At 43.4% G+C, this 21344-nt stretch overlaps 1 protein-coding gene across 1 annotated transcript in view; it reads right to left on the bottom strand.

Moving 5' to 3' along the window:
• Nucleotides 1–21344, bottom strand: part of MAPKBP1 (mitogen-activated protein kinase binding protein 1) — a 101461-nt gene that overhangs the window by 54745 nt on the left and 25372 nt on the right. The window contains exon 3 of the mRNA XM_058806574.1: nucleotides 17643–17734. Within this exon, the coding sequence (XP_058662557.1) occupies nucleotides 17643–17734 (92 nt within the window). The remainder of the gene's footprint in view (nucleotides 1–17642; nucleotides 17735–21344) is intronic.

The raw sequence follows: 21344 nt of genomic DNA, 5'->3' as shown, positions 1-21344 counted from the left end.
TGCTCCAAAAAACCACAGGAAGAACTGTGACAAACTGAAGACCAGTTTCTTGCCTCCAATAGCCCAGTCCAGGAGAAGAACAGGGCATATTTTAAGATACTCGCACAGACTCTTTTCTCAGCGTCCAGAAATTTGACTTTCAGAGATATCTTACAACAGTGTGCACCTACACTGAGAGGAGAGAGAGCAGCAGAGGAAATTTCAGCAGACCTGAACTGACAAGGATTTATAGGGATAATCCCCAAACAGACAAGGGCAGCCTCTGATCTCACCACCACTTCAGCCTACTGAATTCACCTTGTCCATTACACTAACTGAGTCTCAAAGCTGAGAGCCCTGCAAAATCTCCACCAATACCTATGTGATCTGATGACATCCAGAAAAACAGGCAGCTTTCACTCCCTGTCATCTGGCAGGGATGCTGCCATCCTCATGATCTTCTGCTGCCAATGTGGTTTGTGCCTGTCTACCTGAACAGGCCCTGCTGCAGATGAGGGCACAGGGCTGAGTGCCCAGAAAGCTTCTCCTCAGCTCCTGCCCTGCACAGGGAGGGCCAACACCAATCCTGCCACACACAGCTGACAGCTTCCACTGGCTGCTCTCAGCAGCCCCTTTACACCTGCCAGACTGCATCTTTAAAACAACCAGGTGTGTCTCTAACCTCAGGCTGCAGATGGCAGAGAACAGATGCACAGATCTGAAATGGCACCCAAAATGCTTTAAAAATACTTTTTAAAAGCTCAATACACGAACAGTTAAAAAGATCCAATAACGAGCAGAGATTATGACTGTAACATCAATCAGGGCCTCTCTTCTCTCCTACACAAGGCACCACTGAAGTTCCAACTTTACCAGGACCACAGATGAGAAATTGCAGAAGATTCCTTCCTGCCTCCTCCTAGAGTGAAGGTGCTGCCCATCCTCATGGGCTGGCTACAGTGATTTCTAGCAGGTCCAGCTGATCTCACTGCAACATATCCTCACCCCCCTGCAACTATCGTATGTGGAAAATCCTTAACCTACCATAGGAGGTGTTCATGCTATTTCAAGGTCTATTGTCAAGGAGGCAGAGCAGAAGAAGAGGAGGAGGGTTTTTAAAATTAGCAACCCTTCTGACACTGGGCAAATACAAGACAGGGTGATGACTCAGGAAAACAGTTCACACAAAATGGATGCAGAGAGGAAACACAGCCTGGGACCCGTCTCCCACTGGATAAGTTGTACACAACTCCAGAGGAGCCACACTGGAGCCAGAGACATGGCAGTAGTGCCCTCAGGAGAGTGATGGCTTTTTAAAGAGCTGCACAATAAGGAGGCACCTTTCCTGGGAGGCAAAGAGCTAAGCCAGACACAAATTGTGAAAGACTTGGGCAAGAAGTGCATGTAGGGAAAGCAGAGGAGAAAAAAGGCCTCAGAGGAAAACCATGAAATTTAAACCAGCTTACTAACTGGGAATCATTACAGTTGCAAGGAAAATGAAAATGTTTCCAGTTAATTGTTATGGCTCACGGCTACCTAGTCACCAGTGATTCAGCAGGAACTTCTCCTTCAAAACAACACCATTCCCTTCAACAAATCAAAGCCAGGAGAAGGAAAAAAATCCTCATGAATGAGAAACCAGGAATAAAGCCCTGTCTTAGCAGAACCAGGGACAGGCCATCTCTGCTGCATTGCAGAATATTCCACCTGTCCTCCAGCCTGCAGCAAAGGTAGGTACAAAAATGAAGCCATGCAAAGCAGCAGCTGTACTTACACAGACTGAAAAGTCTGTCAGTCTGCTCATCTGACAAGCTTCAAAAGAGACAGGGCACTGATGACAAATGCCTGTACAGACACACACACATATATTTGTAGGTATATACACAGACACATGCATACATATGGCTCACGGCTGACTATAACATTTACACGCACATAGAGAGTGCACATTTCTCTCTCCCTCTCTCCAAAACCACTCACTTGCCTAGGGGCAGGGAAGCAATGCCAGCAATACACCTACACGAAGTATCAAATCAACTGGGCTAGGAGTTGCAGAGCTGTATTTTATTTCAGTACTGTTAGCAAACGCCCATGGAATACTGCAGAAGAGCAGCAGCCCCAGGGTTAGAGCAATGGGCAACTGATGATGGGTAGACTGGAGGAACAAAAGGATCAATGAGATAGTTAATGACCAGAAAATGTGCTGATCAGACAGACAAGAAAGACTGAGAAGCACTAGGAAATGGAGTCTTGAGCAGCACCTGGCTGGTTCCAGGTGTGACCAAGAGAGATGAAACAAACAGCCAGAACATGGCTAAAAACCTGAAGAGCTTCGCATGCAAGACAGAGAATGCAATTTCTTCCAGGATGGACACTATAAGATCACAGTAGTTGATTATGTTAATTCTTGGGAAAAGACCTATTTCCATATGCTGAGAACTCCCAAAGTTACAGCTGTCCCAGGAACATCAACAAGGAGAAAAAACAACTATCTGTCCTGACAGACCAGCCAAGACACCTGCTTTGGGGATCTCTAGCTCCCCAGTTGTGCTCCACCCCTCCACTTGCTCTCAAGATCCAGTCCCTCTTCAATCAGTATCTGGCTGACAGCCCCAGATTTGCCATTTTCAGCAACAGGCCACAAACTTTTTACTGAGTCTCAAAGGCCTTGAGCTGCCTGGGTTTGTGTGCTCTGAACTTTTCTTGACCTGCTTGTAGCTCTGTTTTACTTGGTTGAGCTGTGACAGCAATTTCTGTAACTGACCAGGTGTCTATAGATGATTTGTTTTACTTCTGTTTATCTTTTGTGGAGTACAACCATAGTTTTATATAAACAACGTTGACCAACAGCTATTTTATGTAGCCTGAGATATTTACAACTAATGACTGCATAGTGGAGAAAAATGCAGGCATGGTATGAGAGCAGAGGCCTTGAGAAGTGGAGAAGCAGGACACAGTGCAGAGGAGTACAGGAATGGGATAAGAGAGGAGGCACGTGCTTGCCATTCGAGACCAAACCACTGCAAACAATTCATGAGCTCTCTGACAAAGAAAAATTATCCAACATGCATTAAAGACATCATATATAGTGAATTCTAGAAGCATTGTGGAGTTGTACAAGTGTAAGATTTGCAAATGTATTAGTAAACATATTAAAAATTACCCAGATGAACCCTGGAGTAAGGAAGAATCCAGTAAAACCCACATCATACTCTTCCCAGAGAAGGGCTACAAAGATTTACCCTCAACAACTGACTAAGATCCAGAGGAGCAGCATAAGGATGAGCATAACATCAGAAAAACCAAACAGAAACAAAGAAATGTATTACAGTTTTAATTGCACTATCCCAATTATTGAGATATTTTTATATAGAACTACCCTAATGCATTATTAGTCCTTCTTTTATCTGTCATAATTAGTGGTAAAGTAAATTGATTCATGAATTAGAGTGTTATGTAGTTATACCAACAATCAATTCCTGCCTTTTTTTATTTATGCACATACACAGCCCATATATAAGGGGTGCTTCCTCTTTGCCCATGAACAACAAAGCCCAAGCAATTGCCTCAGAGAAAAGACACATGCCAGGGAAGAGACAGCAATGAAAGACAAGTTAAAAAAAAAAAAATTGAAAATTTTAAAAAACAGACAAAGAGCAGTTTAGAGGGAAAGGCAAGAAAAAGATTAAGAGAAGCAAAGTTTAAAATAAAATTACTGCAGAATAATCAAATCTGCCATCACGTGTTGAGCAAATTCAGCTTTTGAGCCCATGGTATAATAAGAGAAGATGGGAGCTCTCTGAAGGTACGCTCCTGGGATCAAGCAGCTCCTTGCAGAGATTTGCAGACCCACCTGGGATTACACAGAGAAATCTGGCTCTACACTTCAGGTTTGCACCAACTTCCCTGCAAGAGCAGTTGACACCATGCCATGATGGCTCAAAAGCTGAATATGTGTCTTCCTTTAAAACCAAGTCCCAAAGGAAAAATATATCCTGCTTTCAAGCAATTGGCTAACACCTCTGTTTCCAGCAGCATGCACAGCCAGAGTATTCTCTCATTGTGCCTGAGCAACTCAAGAGCAGGGAGAAAGATCCATTCATCAAACGAATCATCTGGGCAGACCAACATGACAGCTCATGGCTGATGCCTCAGGGCTTTAACTGTTTTACCATGAGTACAAAGTGTATCAATATTAAAATGGCATCATTCAAAGGAACAAAACAAAAAAAGCAATGAAATTTAACCTTGTCTGCCAGCCCCCTCTCTACTACCATCTCCCTGGATGGTCACACCTGGGGTAAGGTCCTGGCAGACCCCTCCAGGGTCCATTGACCCATTATTGATCTCTCCTGCATTCCAGAGCAGGCAGCAAAAGCCCAACTGCGGCAAAAAAACTGGAGCAGCTTTTCCCCTTGAATGCTTCAGTAAGCATAATCCAGGCCATATCTCTGCAAATGTGTCAAACAAAAACAAAAAAACCCAACCAAACAAACAAAAACCCACCACAACAAACAAAACAACACACCAAACGCACATACACACAAAAAAAAATGCTTCTTGGAAAGCATGAAGTTAAAGAATCACTTGCTTAAATAGCCAGTTGTTTTCCACTTCTCTAGGCACGGTCAAAGCTCACAGTTGCCTTGGGCAGCAGGCTGCCAGATCCACAAAAAGGCACTAAAGCCTCCTGCCAGCCTTGCCTACTCAGCACCCTACAAGGTCAGGCTGGCAGATGCTGAAAGAAGGGGCAGGGGGGCCTGCTTCTCCCCACAACTGTCCACACCACAATGCACAGGAAGCCTGCTGCAGTTCCCAGGCCCAAACATCCACAGCTCATGCCAGTTCCCTCTCCCAGCCTTGCCACTTCTCACAGAAGGAACAGCTCAGACATTGCCAGATTGGCAAAGTTAAATTCTGCCCATGTTATTTTTTAGAAGCCTTGTGACAGCTCTGTCTTTAACAAAAGATGAACATTTACTTCTCCTTTACCTCCATCTCAGCATAATACATAGCATTTTAAATGCACTGCAATTTTTCTTCAGAGTAGTTAATGAGCATCAGTTGTCAGGAGATTTGAAAAGACAGCTTTCCTAGAAGAAGCAATCATTATAAAACTCAGTTTTGCTTTCTTGTATATCTCCATTTCCTGTCACAGAGAGATGTTGTCAGGTTAGAGTCCAAGACTAAGAGTACGTCCTAAAAAGTATTAGGTCAGCATTGCAAAAGTATAACAACTGACTCCAAAGGCAAGAAATTGTCCGGCATCAGCTCTGTCAGTCCTTGGCTGCCTGCTGAAAGAATCAGGTTCAGGTGCACAACAGGCCAATGTGTTCATGCATTACAGGGCACATCTTCCAGTGCAGCAGGGAGGGAGCCGAGTCCTACATCTGGTTCCTAAGCAATAGTCAGGGCATGCTTACAATAAACAAAATACACCATTTTCTTGGCACTTCTTAGCTAACATGATGCTCATTCACCTTTAACTCGCTGCCTTCTGACACTGAGTGAAACCCAAGTCCATCTACAGTGCCAGGTTTTTCAGAAAGAGGAAAAGAAGTAGTTCCCTGTCCCTGTTGTTCACACCTGGTGATGGGATATGTCCTTTGGACTGTATGTACTTCTTTTAACTTAAACTCTGTGATTTGTGTCAAGGTTGCCAGGAGACAGTGCCTGTTTTGAGATTCTTAGAAAGGGTGGAGCTCAGCTGAGGCGGCTGGTATCTCATTTTCATCCCAGACTTTGCTATTCAGTCCCCACTCCCCCCCCTTGCTCTTATACAAGCTCAGGACTTGGCTCACAGGCCAGTGGTGTTGCTGCACCAAGGCAGTGGTTGCCAGGAGGTGTAACTGGAGAGATGCAGAGCAGGTAGAGCAGAGAGCAGGCTGCTGCCTGCAGGTACACAGGCTTTGGGGCACTCGTGCTCTCTGCTATCCTTCTCCTTTCTCAGCTAATGGGCAAACCCCTGCAGGTTGCAGAGCCTCAAGCTGAGAAAAGGCCTACATGTTCCAAAATAGCTGAGGTACTGAGAGCTTAGCAACACTCCTCTTCCCTATTTGACTAGCATGCAATAGCTTTCCAAACCTGTCAAAGCTTCCCACTTGCAGAGCTCTACATGAGTGTTTAGCTCTGCTATCAAGTAAAGCAGTCATGCTTATTGTCTTGCTTCCGTTTCTTTGCACATAAACTGCAAGTTTATGACCCTCACCACAGGACTGCTTCTCCAGCCTCTCCCCTTTTTGTTTTCCTTTTCAATAGCACCTTACCTTTAGTTCACATGCTGGTTAATGAGATCAAAGCACAAAGTAACAAACCAACCATCTACACGGGACTATTACCAGCTTGCCTCCTAATTTAAAAATCCAATTGACACACTCTAGGATTGAGGACAGTCAGGGTTTCTCTTAAGGCAGATTAAAAACAGAAATGACCAATACAATCATTAAAACAGCAACTGCTGTAGATATTGTGACAGACATGATGGCACTTTCCTTTTGAGGGAACTGGAATATTTGCCCTGGAACTAGGATGGCAGCAGTAAGAAGCAAGTACTACGTAGTTTTCCTTAATATGGTTTGTGAGGCAATCCAAACAGCAACAAACTTGCAGGACTGCTCCAAAAAGCCCTACCTTTCCCTGCTCACAGCCTTGGGAATCCAGCACAGGGAAATTTCAAGGACAGTTAAGTGCTTTTGCTGTGACAAGAATTTTTATTGCAGCCTTGCAAAGATAAGAGCATTTCCATTTCCCTGCTCTCACTTTCTTCATCACTAACATTTTTGGCAACAGCAAGAATCCACACTAACATTCATGTTCTTGAGGACTCAGCTAATACTGTTGGCCCCCTAAGAAACATTGCACAGGCAGTGCCTGGACCTGCCACACCAGTTCTGTGGGACAGTGTGGGACAGAAGCTGCCTAACTAACTACTTGCCCTTCCCACAGTACCCAACTTCATTTACAGCTCACTCACACCACTGCAGCACCACATACAGAACAAAACCCCTCTCCAAGATTTTCCATCACTGGTGGGAAGAGCACATGCATACTGCCTACACAGACAGTGCAAGCAAGGAGCCTTCTTTGGCCCATTATAAGAGTCCTACCATTCATTCTTACACTAAAAACCACCCCCAACTTCACCATCAGTTAAGCTCAAAAGTTTCTTATAGTTAACACAATTGTGTTTCATGCTGCAGTACTGAAGGGTCTGAGTCCAAAGGTAATTAATAATCAAAGAATTTGCATGTAATAGTATTCTGATGTTAAAAAAAAAAAAAGGAAAATGTAAAACATAGCACTGAAGGAATGCTTACACAAACTTCATCCCATTTCCTTCCACAAACTGTTCTGAGAGCACTTCTTTCCACCATTGCCCCACTTTGTATCCTCTCTTTGAGAACCAGGCTTGCTCAGCACTTAGAACAGGTAAAAACAAGGACACAGAAGGAGTGAAGCCAGTAGCATCTGGTGGTTTTTGCCACAATCATGTCCTTAACTTTGTGTGTGTGCACATACCACAGTGCCAGCTGAGCTCATGTCCCCTTCATGGAACCAGCTGTGGGACTTTGAGCAGGAGCATGGCACTGCAAAGGCTCTGAAAGGCAGCATAACGTGTCTCTGTGGGCTTCACCACCTTGAGAGAAGGTTACTGTGTGGTCTTGGGAGAAGAGTGTCCAAACTAGCACAGGGAAGGATTGGTGTACAACACAGCATCTTTCCCATTATCCCTTTTTTCTTCTTTTTTAATATAGTCATTATTTAATTCCCAATTCCCATTATTTATAAGGGAGAAAATAGAAAACTGTTACTTTTTAGGAAACAGTGCAAGCTAAGAGAAACAAAGTGATTTTCTCTACCATCTAGTCCCATGACAGGCTATAAATATAAAGAAAAGAAGTCTGTTCACCATGCCCTACAATACACTGGTTTTTCCCTATCGCCGGCTTTTTTCAGAAAAGTCATCCTGTCCTTTGGACAAACCCTCAGTATCATTCTAAATATAGAGCAACATAAAGAATACAGAACAACAAACTTCTCGTGAGACCCCACCTGATGTACTGCATCCAGGTGTGGAATCCTCAGGGCAGGAAAGACATGGAGCTGTTAGAGCAGGTCCAGAGAAAAACCACAAAAATGACCAGAGGCCTCGAACACCTCTCATGTGAGGACAGGCTGAGAGCTGAGCCTAGAGACAAAAAGGCTACAGGAGACCTTACTGTGGCTTTTCAATACTTAACAGTGACTTACAAGAAAGATGGGGACAAACTTTTTAGTAGAGCCTGTTGTAGTAGGAAATGGGGGAAATGCCTTTAAGCTAAAAGATAATAGATCCAAATTAGAATTTTTTTTACAAAAAAAAAGTAGTGTGTTGAAGCACTGTAATAGGTTGTCCAAAGGGGTGATAGATGAGCAAACTGATTTAGTTGAAGATGTCTCTGTTCACTGCAGGTAGGTTGGACTAGATGGCCTCTAAACATCCCTTTCCAACCCAAATTCTATCATTCTATGACTTTCCTGTACCCAACCGTGCATATTTGAAGATGAGAATGGGAAGGAAGAATAGAGCTACCAGCTCGCCTCTGAACTGAACTCAGTTTTCTGTTCAACTCAAAGCAGGGTTCCCACATCCTAGGGAGATCCTCAGGCTGCTCTTCCTGGGGAAAGGCATCTGCCTCCTCTCATATATTCCCTTTCTCTACAAATTTCCTGCGAACAAATTTGTGAAATGTCCCAGAATGTTTTATTTCAATTTTATCATTCCCTTGAAAAATTCTCAATTCAATCTAGATATCAAAAACTATCTGCCAGTCTAAACAAGTCAAGGCTTCCTATTGTGGCTTTTGGAGGTCTGGTTGGGGTTGGTTGAGGTTTTCTGGCTTGCGTTGTTTTGTTTTTACAAACAGCAGCAAATTTTTATCAAGGGCCACCAGACTTCAGCTTTGATTTACCCTGAGTGCAGAGAGTGGGTACTGCCTGTCACAGGTCCTGGCACTGGGAGGGCTGCAAGAGAGGGCACAGATTGTGCTCCTTCTGGGACAGGAGGTTCTGTAGCCAGACAGGGATGGAGCAGTGTGCTCCTCCATTGATCTCAGCTGCAAAGTCCTGCCTTTTCCAGCTGCCTGACAGAAAGGATGAGCACAGGCTGATCCCAGATAGTATGGGGTACACAAAGAAATTTTTGGGAGACAGGGCTCATATCACGTGGCTTCTCTTGAAAGACAGGGAATAAACAGATACATTGGTACCTGGAGGCTTGAAGGAGGCTGCCATATCAGACCTATTGCTGATGCCAGATCCTCAAATCATAACTGTAGGATAAAACATCACATTACATCTCTATCTGTCCCAAGCTGTAGTGGCTGGCTACAGAGCAGCAACCCATCCCTTGTAACCTGAAGGTTGGATTGGCACGTGGCACTCAGGACAAGGACCCAGAAGCTCTGTGCACAGGGGAACAGCACTCTGTGTAAAGCACAAGAGCAGCTTGCCTCAAAGGGACCTGGCAACACCAAATATCAGCACTGCCCTGACTCATCTTTCAAGAACAAGAGTGGCACAACGTAGAAGTCATACAAGGTCTGAAGCCAAGCACTCCACAAGATTCCCACTGTCCACCTCAAGAGCTACTCCACAGCTGGCAAAGATGGCATTAACCAACTCCCCATCCAGCAGCTGAGTTCTCAGATGCAGGGACTCAGCTCCCAACACATTCCCTCCAGCTGTCTGACAGCACCCCAGTGCTGCAGTCTTCAATATATGCTGCAGCACTTTTGGCAGACTTGACTAAGTGTCCCTCCAGTTTAGTAAGAAGCTTTTCTGCCCAGCTATTTTGAGGTTTTGTCCTATTTTTCTCCCTTTTCTGCTGGGAAACAGGTTAGCTGCAGGTCTGAAGCTTCATTGCTACCTCATTATTTAAGATTCTATCAAATATTATGTCCTCTGCTGGTAGTCAAAGGTAAAGAATTTTAATTAATAAGGCAAGAGACCAAAAGCAACCACACACACACACTAGGGGACTGGCTGATGAAAACTGCCTGGAAGTCAGTTTAACAGGTTTGACTCCAGCTCTGGTAAAGTCTTAAACCAGGGGAGTTTGCCTACAGCTCCAGGTGATTGCTAGTACTGCTTTGTTTGCTTATTTGTCTTCTCTTCTGCCAAACCAAGCAAGGTTACAGCTGAACTGATCAATACACAACTGCTCAGCTAACAATTCTACTCTTTAGGTGCAGTTTTATTAGAGACATGGATTCAGTGTGGAAGAGTCTCCAGTACTCACTGGAGAGACGAAAAGGGAGACCAAGAAAAAAAAAAGTAAAAATTCCTGTCTGGCTGTTATGGATACGTAGAAATAGCTCACACAAGAAAGACTGCCCCTACTCCAGCAGTCAGGACCTTTTCTGTATGAAGTGCAATGATGGGGATTGAGAACTGGATGCAGCAGCTACCCAGATTTGAAGAGGGCAATTACCCCAAACTGCATGATTGTTACTTGTGAATGTCATGGGTCAACTGCAAGAGAACAGAAGAGAGGCCATAGCCCCTTAAATAGGCCATAGCCCTCTTAAATCCACCTCTGATAATTTAAATATCAGTTACAATTATTTGGCCTGAGAATAAAGCACTGTTGCAAAGCATATCTCCATTGTTTTGTCCCAATACAGACTTCACTCTCTTGCCAGAGACTAATACTGCATCAGCCTTCTTCAGCCCACCCTTCTCCACAGCTATTTCTTTAGCTAAACCCTCCCCTCCTCCCAATCTACATTAATAAAGAGAAGTAGTGAACAAAGTCTTGTTACACCTCAGTACCATGCCCCAGCGCAGATACCTTCCTTTCTCTCCCGTGGGTATTTAACACAGGGAGATTTGAGACACAAAGTATCCCTGCTTCTTTCTGAGAAATCTGCTACTGCTGGGGAAGGAAAGGCTTGGCTACTTTTTGTCATCTTTTTGAATAGATCTTCTTGAAACCCAGTGTTGTTCACTTTTGACACAAAGTTTTGCTCCAGGTTGTAGTGGCCTTACTCAAACCATTCTGCAGATTCTAATTATGTTTAACGATCTCACTTAAGGGGATTTTCTTATCTTCATCTCTGAGCCCATCATCACAATTGTGCCAGCTGGAAAATCTCCCCAGATGGCATGTTAAGCACAGTAGCCTCACAGAAGGAAGGTATTAACAACACTCCAGATTCCTGGGAGATGATGAGGGGAAAGAGGTCCAACTCTTGAAAGGCAACTGTCCTGTTTCAAAGAAGACAAAGCAAGCTGCCTCTGATGGGACCAAAGATGCTGAAATCTGCTTTGGAGCATACACAAGAACTTCATTTTATTGTAGGTTTCTACATCTTTTCAACACCATAAGATTCTCCTTTACAAAAGATCATAAAAAGAAACCACAGAGCTTCTCCTTCAGAGCTTTTGGTAAGTAAACTTGAAGGAGACAGCACCAGTAGAAATGGATTTACCTATTGGCAACCCAGCAGCTCAATTATTTCAAAATCCCTGTACCAATTCAGGCTGCATTTGGGATACAGCCCAATAGCATTAGTGCTTATGCTAAGCAAAATTAGTGAAAAATTGTACCTTCACAGAGGAGTAGAGCTGTGCTCAAACTGCTCATGTACCATGTACTGGCTCTATAAGGAAGTGGATTCCTTCTGTGCACCTAGAGTTTTCTAAGGCAACTACCATTGTGACACCCAAGCAATGTGATCAATTAGTTAATAAAAACAGGCACTGAAATAATGCAGGAATACTTGTTAACTTACAAATTAGGATTTCACTGTCCATGTCACCACTAATTCTAACCTGGTCAAATTGGTCATCAGTCTTGGAAAGATCCCAGTTCAGAACAGCATTCTGCCTCATTCACCATCAGTCACCTGTTAGATTTGCCTCTCAAAATTTGTTACTGTACCTCACTGACCAAAACTTTCCACTTTAAGTACGAAAGAATGGGCAAGGCAACATCATACCTGCTCAAGTTACACAATGTTTATCCTAAATGTGATTTTTCCATTGTGGGTTATATACAGCTTAAGGTAAAGCGAAATTGTTCTAAACTGATAATTTATTACCTTGTGCAGTAATCTATCTATATGATGATGGGAAATTATGACTAAAACTTTCCAAGAGAAAGTTTTCCATCCACATGTGGATGGACTGGAAACCACTCAGCCTTACAGCCTATCTACTGGAACTGGAAAGAAGTATTTGAGAGCAAACCAACAATCACTTCTGGAAAAGAAAAATCTCCATTCTTTCACCTTCCAGAGGGACTTACCACTGAGCTATGTGAGACAGCTACACATGTGTTGAGCAGGCTCCTAGATGGATTAGAACCAATTCACTCATTTCCTGTTCATCCCCTTCCTCCCTTTGCTGTGATAGAGCCCATCATCACTGCCAGTCAGTGCAGGACCTGACAGCCAGGAGGGATATGACTCAGAAGGGCTGAGGAGTTCAGTGGCTTCCACTCCATTCTGCAAATCAGCTGAGGGTGAGGAATGCAAGAGGGGAAGACACAGTGAAAAGAGACTGTGGCTGGATGTTGCGGCAGTGCAGGCCACCACATGAGAAGCTGCTGCACTGACATGCAGCATGCACAGCACAATTGCAATAAAATAAAATTTGACCCAGAACTGTGCAGTTTTCTGATTTGAACACTCATACAATTATTTATTTTGGAATATTACTTGTCCTTTCTCCAAAAAACAAAACAAAACCACAAACAAACTAAAACCCCAAAGTGATAAAGCTGAAGAAGGAACAAGTCTAACTCTTCAATCAGATCATGCAGCAAAAAGTAGCAGGATAAAAGACTCAGTATCTTCATTTTAACTTTGATCATCCATGTCCTATTGTCCCTCCCTTCCTATCTACAAATAAGGATGATTCATTCTGAAATGGGTCAGAATAAAGGGGCATCCAAATCATGTGTTCAGCAAATGTACTGTGCACACACACAGAGCTAGCCAAGGACCTGTGTCTGTACTGTGTACAGTAATTTCTGAGAGAAAGCCAGAGAAACTCTTTTTTCTATGTCTCAGAGAGACAGGAGCTGCTGTATGTAAAGGTCATTCAAGAGCTGAAAGGAGGAAAGAATAAAAGAATATGCAGGTTGAGACTGATCAACTCAGCACACATGCTATGTATCAAATACCAGTTTTCCCATCAAGGAACACTAATGTAAAAAATCCCTGAAATCTATCAGAGTGGCTCCAAGTTGATGAGCAGAGCTAGAGGGATGCTTAAGCTGACCAGAGCATGACTGCATAGTGTTTAAAAGGCATTGCACACTTAAGGCACAAAGTGCTGTGTTCCTGCTCCTCAGAAGAAAAAGCACAGGATGCTTCCTCAAGCAGGCAAGAGCCTCACCAGAAGATCAGGTTCCCAACCAGCTATGAGGATCAGCTGAGAGCCAAGAAAAAAAGAACAATGAGAAGTAAAATCAATCAATCAGTCACACCAACCTACAAGGCTTAAAAAAAACTAGTAAACAAAACACCAAAACCAGATAAGCTGACTAAAGCTATCTTAGCAGCTGGTCTAGAATTTAAATTATAGACATTTCACACACCCATTTTTTCCTTTTTAATGTTAGTCATCCTCAGAGGATTTTCTTAGTTTTGTTTCTCTTCTTGTTTCTAGGAAACAGAGCCTCAACTAGCTATTGAAAAAAAAAGCCCATAAAAAACTCAAAAGAGAATAAATTGAGAAGAGCAGGGGAAATGCAAAGCAGGGGAATTGAAACAAAAGAAGGCCAGAGCAATGGTCCTACCACAAGAGGTAAAAAAAAATGGTACACTTCTGTACTCCCCTCACAAGAACAACTTTGTTACTCACTGCAAAACCCAAACAAAGATCCAATTAAGCAAATTTGGGTTTGTTTCACTCGACAATATAAAAACAGGTGAATGCAGGCAGCAAATGCAAGACTTTTGCAGAGGATACAGTTTTCTCTCTTTATGTTGTCTTATCTCCCAAGACAAGAGCCTTATATCAAAGTGGTAGCCTGGAATATCTGCAGTACTCAGTGCCTTTAGCCCTTTACCACTGACATGAAGAAAAGGTCTCCTATAACACAAACATCCCACAAAAAACATACCAGGATCAGCATAGCTGCTGTCTCCCACTGCCAGAGAGGGAGCCCCATTACGGTCAAAGCAGAGAAAGGATAATGTGTGCAAAAGACATTGGGAAAAAAAGGAAAAAATAATGTAACACTCAGCTCTTTGGCACAACAGTTGTGGAATGAGTTTTGTTGCATTGGGAATTGCTTCTTTCATCAGTTTAAGAAACTTCCCGGGAGATTCAGAAACTCCAGGAAAGAGAAAACTGAGAAAAACAATCACATTTTTAAAAAAACCTATTTTAAGCAAACCAGAGACCCAAATTAAGATTATGCTCAAAGAATGCCAAAGCTCATTCACATAGTTGCTTGTATACCTGACTTGGATGAAGTCACAGTGCCTGGGGCAACTGTTTTGATCTCAACCAAATCAATCTAGGTATGTTGAAAGTGTTCTTAGGAAAATACAGCGTTGTTACGTAAATTCAGCTTTTAGGGGTGGGACTGGAGGAGCAAAGCATCTGCATGTCAGCATTGCAAAACCTCCCTACACGAGCAGTGGGATGGGGAAATCACTGGACTACAAGTGAGGATGACCAAGTTGCATGAACAGGTCATGAAACAACTGTGCATGAGCCATGCCCAGTCTGCTACATCAGACTCATGTAAATAGTTTGGTGTCCAGTAAATGCACAGTTCTGTCTGAGCAACAGAACCCAGATGGTCATAACCACTGTCACAGGGTCTGGTTGGAGTCCTGTCATCAGTGCTGCCCCTCAGGGTTCAGTACTGGGCCCAGTGTTGTTTAACTTGTTCATCAGTGACTTGGATGAAGGAGCAGATGCCTCCTCAGCAAGTTCACTGATGACACAAAGCTGGGAGGAGTGGCTGATACCCCAGAGGGCTGTGCAGCCCTTGAGAAGGACCTCAGCAGGCTGGAGAGATGGGCAGGGAAGAACTGTCAGAAATCCAACAAAGGCAAGTGCAGGGTCCTGCACCTGGAGGAATAACCCCATAGCACAGGCTGGGGCTGACCTGCTGGAGAGCAGCTCTGCCAGGAGGAACCTGGGGGTTCAGGTGGACAACAACTGAGCCAGCAGTGCCCTTGTGGCCAGGAAGGCCAGTGGGAACCTGGAGTTCATCAGGAAGATCACTGCCAGCAGGTCAGAGGTGATCCTGCCCCTCTGCTCAGCCCTGGTGAGGGCATATCTGGAGTGCTGTGTCCAGTTCTGGGCTCCTCAGTACAAGAGAGACATGGAGCTCCTGGAGTGGGTTCAGCAAAGGGCTAGGAGGATAATTAAGAGACTGGAGCATCTCTCTTACCAGGAAAGGCTGAAGAAGCTGGGCCTGCTCAGCCTTGAGAAGAAACAATGGAGAGGGGACCTCATCAATGTCTATCAGTGTCTCAAGGGAGGGTGCCCGAGGATGGAGCCAGGCTCTGCAGTGGTGTCAAGCAACAGGACAAGAGGCAAAGGGAAGAAACTGATGCACAGGAAGTTCCACCTGAATATGAGGAAAAGCTTCTTTACTGTGCAGGTGACAGTTCAGTTCTTTACTAAACAGGTTGCTCAGAGAGGCTGTGGAGTTGCCCTCGCCGGAGATATTCAAGAACCATCTGGATGTAATCCTGTGCCATGTGCACTAGGATGACCCTGCTTGAGCAGGGAGGTTGCACAAAATGACCCAGTGTGGTCCCTTCCAGCCCTACCTATTCTGGGAGTCTGTTTAATTCAAATAGAAACAAAAATACACAAAATGAAGCCAATGTACCAGAAAGGCCAGGATTCTTCCAAAGCAAGAGACATTCACTGCAAGTCAATGGGGGGAAAAAACCCACAAAAAACAACAAACCAAACTAAAAAACACCACTAAAAAACCAACAAGACCCAAACTGAACAAGATTATTAGATTGTTACCTTGAGACTGTATGACTGCAGCAAATCACAGCAGTATCAGGCCAGCCATGGCACAAAAGCAGCAAGTCATAAAAGCATTTGAACTTTTAGAACACACATCTAGTATATTCCTGCCCAGGCCATGAAATGTTACCACCAACAAGTAAGGACAGGAATTCCCCTGTAAAGCCCTAAGGAACCACATAACCTTTTAATTAGCTAAAAGAAACCCCAGGTGTACTCACACTTGATTAAATCAATGTCAGGCATGCTCATCAAAGGACGTTGCTATTAACAAAGCTAACCTACCTTCAGCTATGCAAGAGCCCAAAATGAGTTCATTGCACTCATTTTCTTCTCTCTTTGCTCATTTCAAGTGTGAGCATATTCAGTATCAGAAAAGATACATAGGAAGAGGCAAAACACACCAGAATATATTTGCCTGGCTCCAAAGAGTTCAAGCATAACAGACGCTGTTGAACAATGATGTGGACCTCAAATTGTCTGCAGATTAACAGACTGCTCACTGACAGAAAAAGAGGCAATAGGCATAAATTAAATCATAAAAATTTTTTTAAACCCTTTCTTTTTATGTTTTTATTTTGTTGGTATTACTATGAGAGTAGTCAAACACTGGAACATGGTGCCCAGAGATGGTGGGATCTCCATCTCTGCAGATATTCAAAAGCTGTCTGACCATAGTCCTGGGCAACCTGCTAGAGGTGACCCTGACTGAGCACCAGGGTTGACTAGATGATCTCAAGAGGCTCCCCCAACCACAGCAATGTTGTGATTTAGTGAACTAGGATATCACCAGGACAAGCAAAAATTTCTAGCCAGTTTCACTGACTCCATCTCTCATTTTAGCCACAAATACAGAATCTTTAAATGCTGCTAGCACACTTATGGTACCCTTGAAAACATCATCTACAACCGATGTGGAAGTTCTTGTCTTCTAATTCCAGCTTTCATGTCTAAAGAGTATGTCCATGCAATATGACTTGGAGTCACGTCCTTTGTCTTCTCTTTTAGCTTACTGACAGCAGAAAAAGCTCAAAGAAGAGCCAAAGTCATATTGATTCCTACATTGCAGCAGACCTCTCCAGCCCTCACCCATGTCCCTGTAGGTAGCTCTTTTGCTTTCCATCAAAGTCTCCTTCTGGATACCTCTATTTGAACTTAGAGTACGATTGACAAGATGTGTTTCATTCCAAAGAACCCACATATAAGCAGGTTCAGGCTGTTAGCCTGAAATATTTCCTCACATTTGGCTGAGGAACATGACAAATCATAAATTGCAGGGCATCTACAAGAAGGCTTCTGTCAATTCATTGAAAGAATCATTTGTTCCATTAGGTTTTTATTGGATTGAGAATCACACTGAGTTATGCCTATGTTCATCACACTACAGAACACAGTGAAAAGTCCACAAAATGCATTTAACTCCCAGCTTAGAGCAAGAGGAATGAGACTAGTTCCATTAAAAGGGATCTCATTAAAATTAAAAATGATAATGCAACCCCTCTCCCCTGCCAATTAAACTAACAGTGCTGAGTCTCATCATTCTCTGGTGTTTAAAGAGCAGTAAATAGGCTTCCTATAGAAGATGATCGTGGAAACAACCTGAATCTTTATGTTAATGCATCAGTCATGGTTTACTTTAGCTTTGAGGAATGTGGTTAGTAACTCACCCAGCTGGATAAGCAACGAGGCCAGTTCTGGGGTCGCAGGCCAGTCCTCTGCCTCCCGACACGGTTATGCCCAACACCTTCTCCAAAGTCACCTAGAGCATACAAGAAAGAAAACAGGAAGTACCATGAAATGTGAGTGCAGTTCAAATAGACCCATAACACAGATGCTGATAGTCTGGTTCACACTGGTTCCTAGAAATCCACTGAGAAGCACCAGGTACAAAAGCAACTCCATTCAACTTTCAGTATAGGCACAGGAAAATACTGCTGGGGTACAGAGAAGGCATTATCGACCCACTTATTACTTTTTCTATGTCAGAGCATTGCAAAGAGAGCAATGCAAGCAGCAGACAGTACTGGTGAAAAGCTGGGATGCACATTCATTGGCCAGATTCCCATCCTTCCAGTAAGAGCAACATACCACAGTCTCTAGAGCTTGGCTCTTTCCTGAAAACAGTTTCCAGGTTGACACATCCAGTAGCATGTGGTTCAGCCTGGTCTCAGCCTTGTATTCCTAGTAACTGAATAGTCCATTTTTCCTATGGTGCTGGAGGTGGAAATCACAACCAGTGGTTGAGGGTATCCCTTGCCAGAAGTGTGAAATAGAACACCATAAACATTCACAAGCCTGCTGCATACCAATGACCTTGCAAGAGACTGTTATCTAAATGTCCTCATACTCCCCTCAGGCAAACATCTCCACTGTTTTAAAAAAAAGAAAAGAAATGCAACTGGGAAGAGCTACTTGGAAGATATAAAGGCCTCCGTGGTAAGAAGCTGATAAAAGAAAAAAAAAAAAAAAAACACCACCAAGACGGGGAAGGACGGGTGACAAATGGACACGACACAATGTTTCAGGAGCAGAGAAGGCCAGGGAGATTCAGCAATTGCCCCAAAGCAAAAGGCTGCAGTGGGATTACACTGCACAAAATCTGGCTTGTGGCATAAAAGGACTCAACCTCTGAGCACAAAGCAGCTGTCAGCCCTGGGGTTATTTTGACCGACACAAAATTATTCTCTTTCCTTTACATTTGCACAGCTTCATTTTATTTATTATATATTTGATGCATACATTCTTCCCCAGCATTGCTGTCTGTGCCAAACTCAAGGATTTTACTGGGTCACAGTCTTCTGTTTTTAATTATCATCATCTAAGTCATATTTGGTTAAGGCCTTAGGGGCACGGACACAGCATCAGAAGTTACTATTGTAATAATTACTACTGACTTTAATAGCTGCCCTGAAGACGAACATCTTGCATTTATACCGAGGTGGAGCACAAAAGGCAGGGGCGGGGCAGGTTTCCCACGCCACCCTGACCGCACACCTTACCAGACCTGAGGAGTTTGGCTGCAGGGTGAGACACAAGGCTCAGGTTACTAGGTAAGGGGCCAGAAATAACCCCACACAGAGAATCTCCTTGATTCAGCAAGTAAAACAGAGCTGAGGTACCACCACTTAACATAAGCCTTCCATGCTTTCAGTTACTTCAAATTTGGCCTGCCTTCAAACAGTGACATGGAAAGTTGAAGATTTCATTTTCCAGTCTCTGGAGCAACTTGGTCTTTTTTTCCCCTCTTACTAATAATATACCCCAGGTACTTTAAGACATTATGAGAACCCACCAAATTCTCCCCTTCTCTTGCAAACTGAGAATCTCTGAAAACATGGCTTTTACAAGACTCCACTGGATTTTTGTTAAGAAAGAACATGCAAATAACAATGTAGTTACAAATCCACTGATAAAGAAAGGAACTAGTTTTGTTTCAACTTAATATTGGAATAAGGTTGGGGAGAGGAGTGGGAAAGGCCAGGAGGATATCTACTCATCCAGATTTGTTAACAATACTTCAAAACAAATCTTTTTAAAGCAGCTCAAAAACATGCAGAAAGAACTCATTGATGCTGCTGCTGAGAATCTGGCTAATATCAGCAGTTTCCAAACTAGAAGAGGTTTGAATTCATACAGAAAATGCATTCTTGACAGCAAAGGAGGAAGTGGAAGAGACATGTGCCATCAAGTAGTTCCATCTAGATAAGGCACCAATTACTTGATTCTGTCAGCAAACATCAATTTAGCAATGCTGTGATTACACTGCTCATTGCAGGCTTTAGTTCAGTCTGGCTGTAATTGCCACTATCCTAAAAGGCACTGCTTGACCTTGGCCAGGCAGATATTCAGCAGCAATTCAGCAACCTACTTTCACCAACAGGTATGATTTTGCTCTGCAAGGACATTTACTGAGCCTCTCAGTGTGCAGTCTTACACCACAGCAGAGCTGACCTTACTCAGCCCAGTGATATCCCTCTCCTGACAGTCCTGGCATGGCAATTACATGTCCAGAAGGCCAAACCAGCAGAAAACCATGTTCTACTTGTAATTTTCTGTTTGTTTTCTGTTTGCCAGCCTGGGGAAACCCACAGGAAGATCAGACCAAATTCAGGGGGAAAAAACCCTAAAACAAACATACCTTTCCCTGGCAACTGGATCAATCTAGCTGCACAGCCAAAGCCCAACCTGACTCCTACAAGTCTTTAAGAAGAAGAGAAACCAAACAGGAACACTACCTGATTTGTCTTGACATCCTCACATCACCAATACCAAAATGTCACCCTTACTCCAGCCTCCTCTCTCACTCTAAAGTCAGTGGAGGTCCCCTGCTGCTTTGCCAAGGGACTTTTTGTGGCAAGGCTAGGATGTGGAAAGTCTACCTTTCTCCTATGGTCCGCACACAGCTTGACAGAAAAGGAGTAGCTCAGTCTTCCAGTCTGATTATTTTAGGGCCAGCAAGTATCTTCTGGCCTCCAACAGACCATCTGTTCCTTTAGAAAAAGGCAACTGTCAAGGCCATACCTCTGATATTAACAGAAAAAGTGCTACAGAAATAGATAACTGTCTCTAGACTAAAGATTCACAACTAACTTTCCAAAAAAGGTTTCCCCTCTTTTGTTCCCAGTCTTAACTTCAAAAACTTTCTAGTGTAAAGAACTTGAAAGGCAACCCCACAAAGCCTACCCAAAGGCAGCAACTCCACTTGATAATACTTGAGTATTAAAACCAACTTGCATCAGAAAGTATGCATATAAATTTAAAATGTAACCAAATGTGATCTTATGAGACTTGTGAGATCCACTTCCACCAACCTGCCCACAATACACCAGTTTTTTCCCCATGACCATCTTCCTGACTAGGTGACATAGGGGCAAGAGATAGTCACTTTGTCAAAAAATTTGAGAATGAAAAACATTTCAGAGAGAAAAACAATAGATAACACAGTATGAACTGGAAGCATCTCAATTTGCCAGCTAAAACAAATGAATTCTTAATATGGTTAATTAGGGCAAAACCACATCAACTTTAACTTCCTAATCTGGTATTAAGATTTGTCAGCAAAGGGCAGATCAGTCAATACAGGTCTGCACTATCCACCTCTGAAGTTACCACTTCCTCCTGTGGTAAGGGCAGTCTCCCAGCCCTACACAGCCATAAACACTGCCATTCATACAAGTCTCCCAAGCAGTACTTCAGCACATCCCAGTCTGAAATACATTATTTTGCACACCTTCCCAAGGCTCATCTGAGCCACAGGACCTGGAGAGTTCCCCTGCAGATTTGAGACACTGCTCATTACCAATAGCTCCTGTGTTTGCCCAGTTTGAATCCTACAGTTGTCAGACATGTCACTGCTTGCTCAGGCCTTC

This window comes from Ammospiza caudacuta, chromosome 6 (assembly GCF_027887145.1).
Source record: "Ammospiza caudacuta isolate bAmmCau1 chromosome 6, bAmmCau1.pri, whole genome shotgun sequence".
Lineage (NCBI taxonomy): Eukaryota > Metazoa > Chordata > Aves > Passeriformes > Passerellidae > Ammospiza > Ammospiza caudacuta.
Note: the sequence above shows the minus strand (reverse complement) of the source record. Positions and strands in the feature narration are given on the sequence as shown.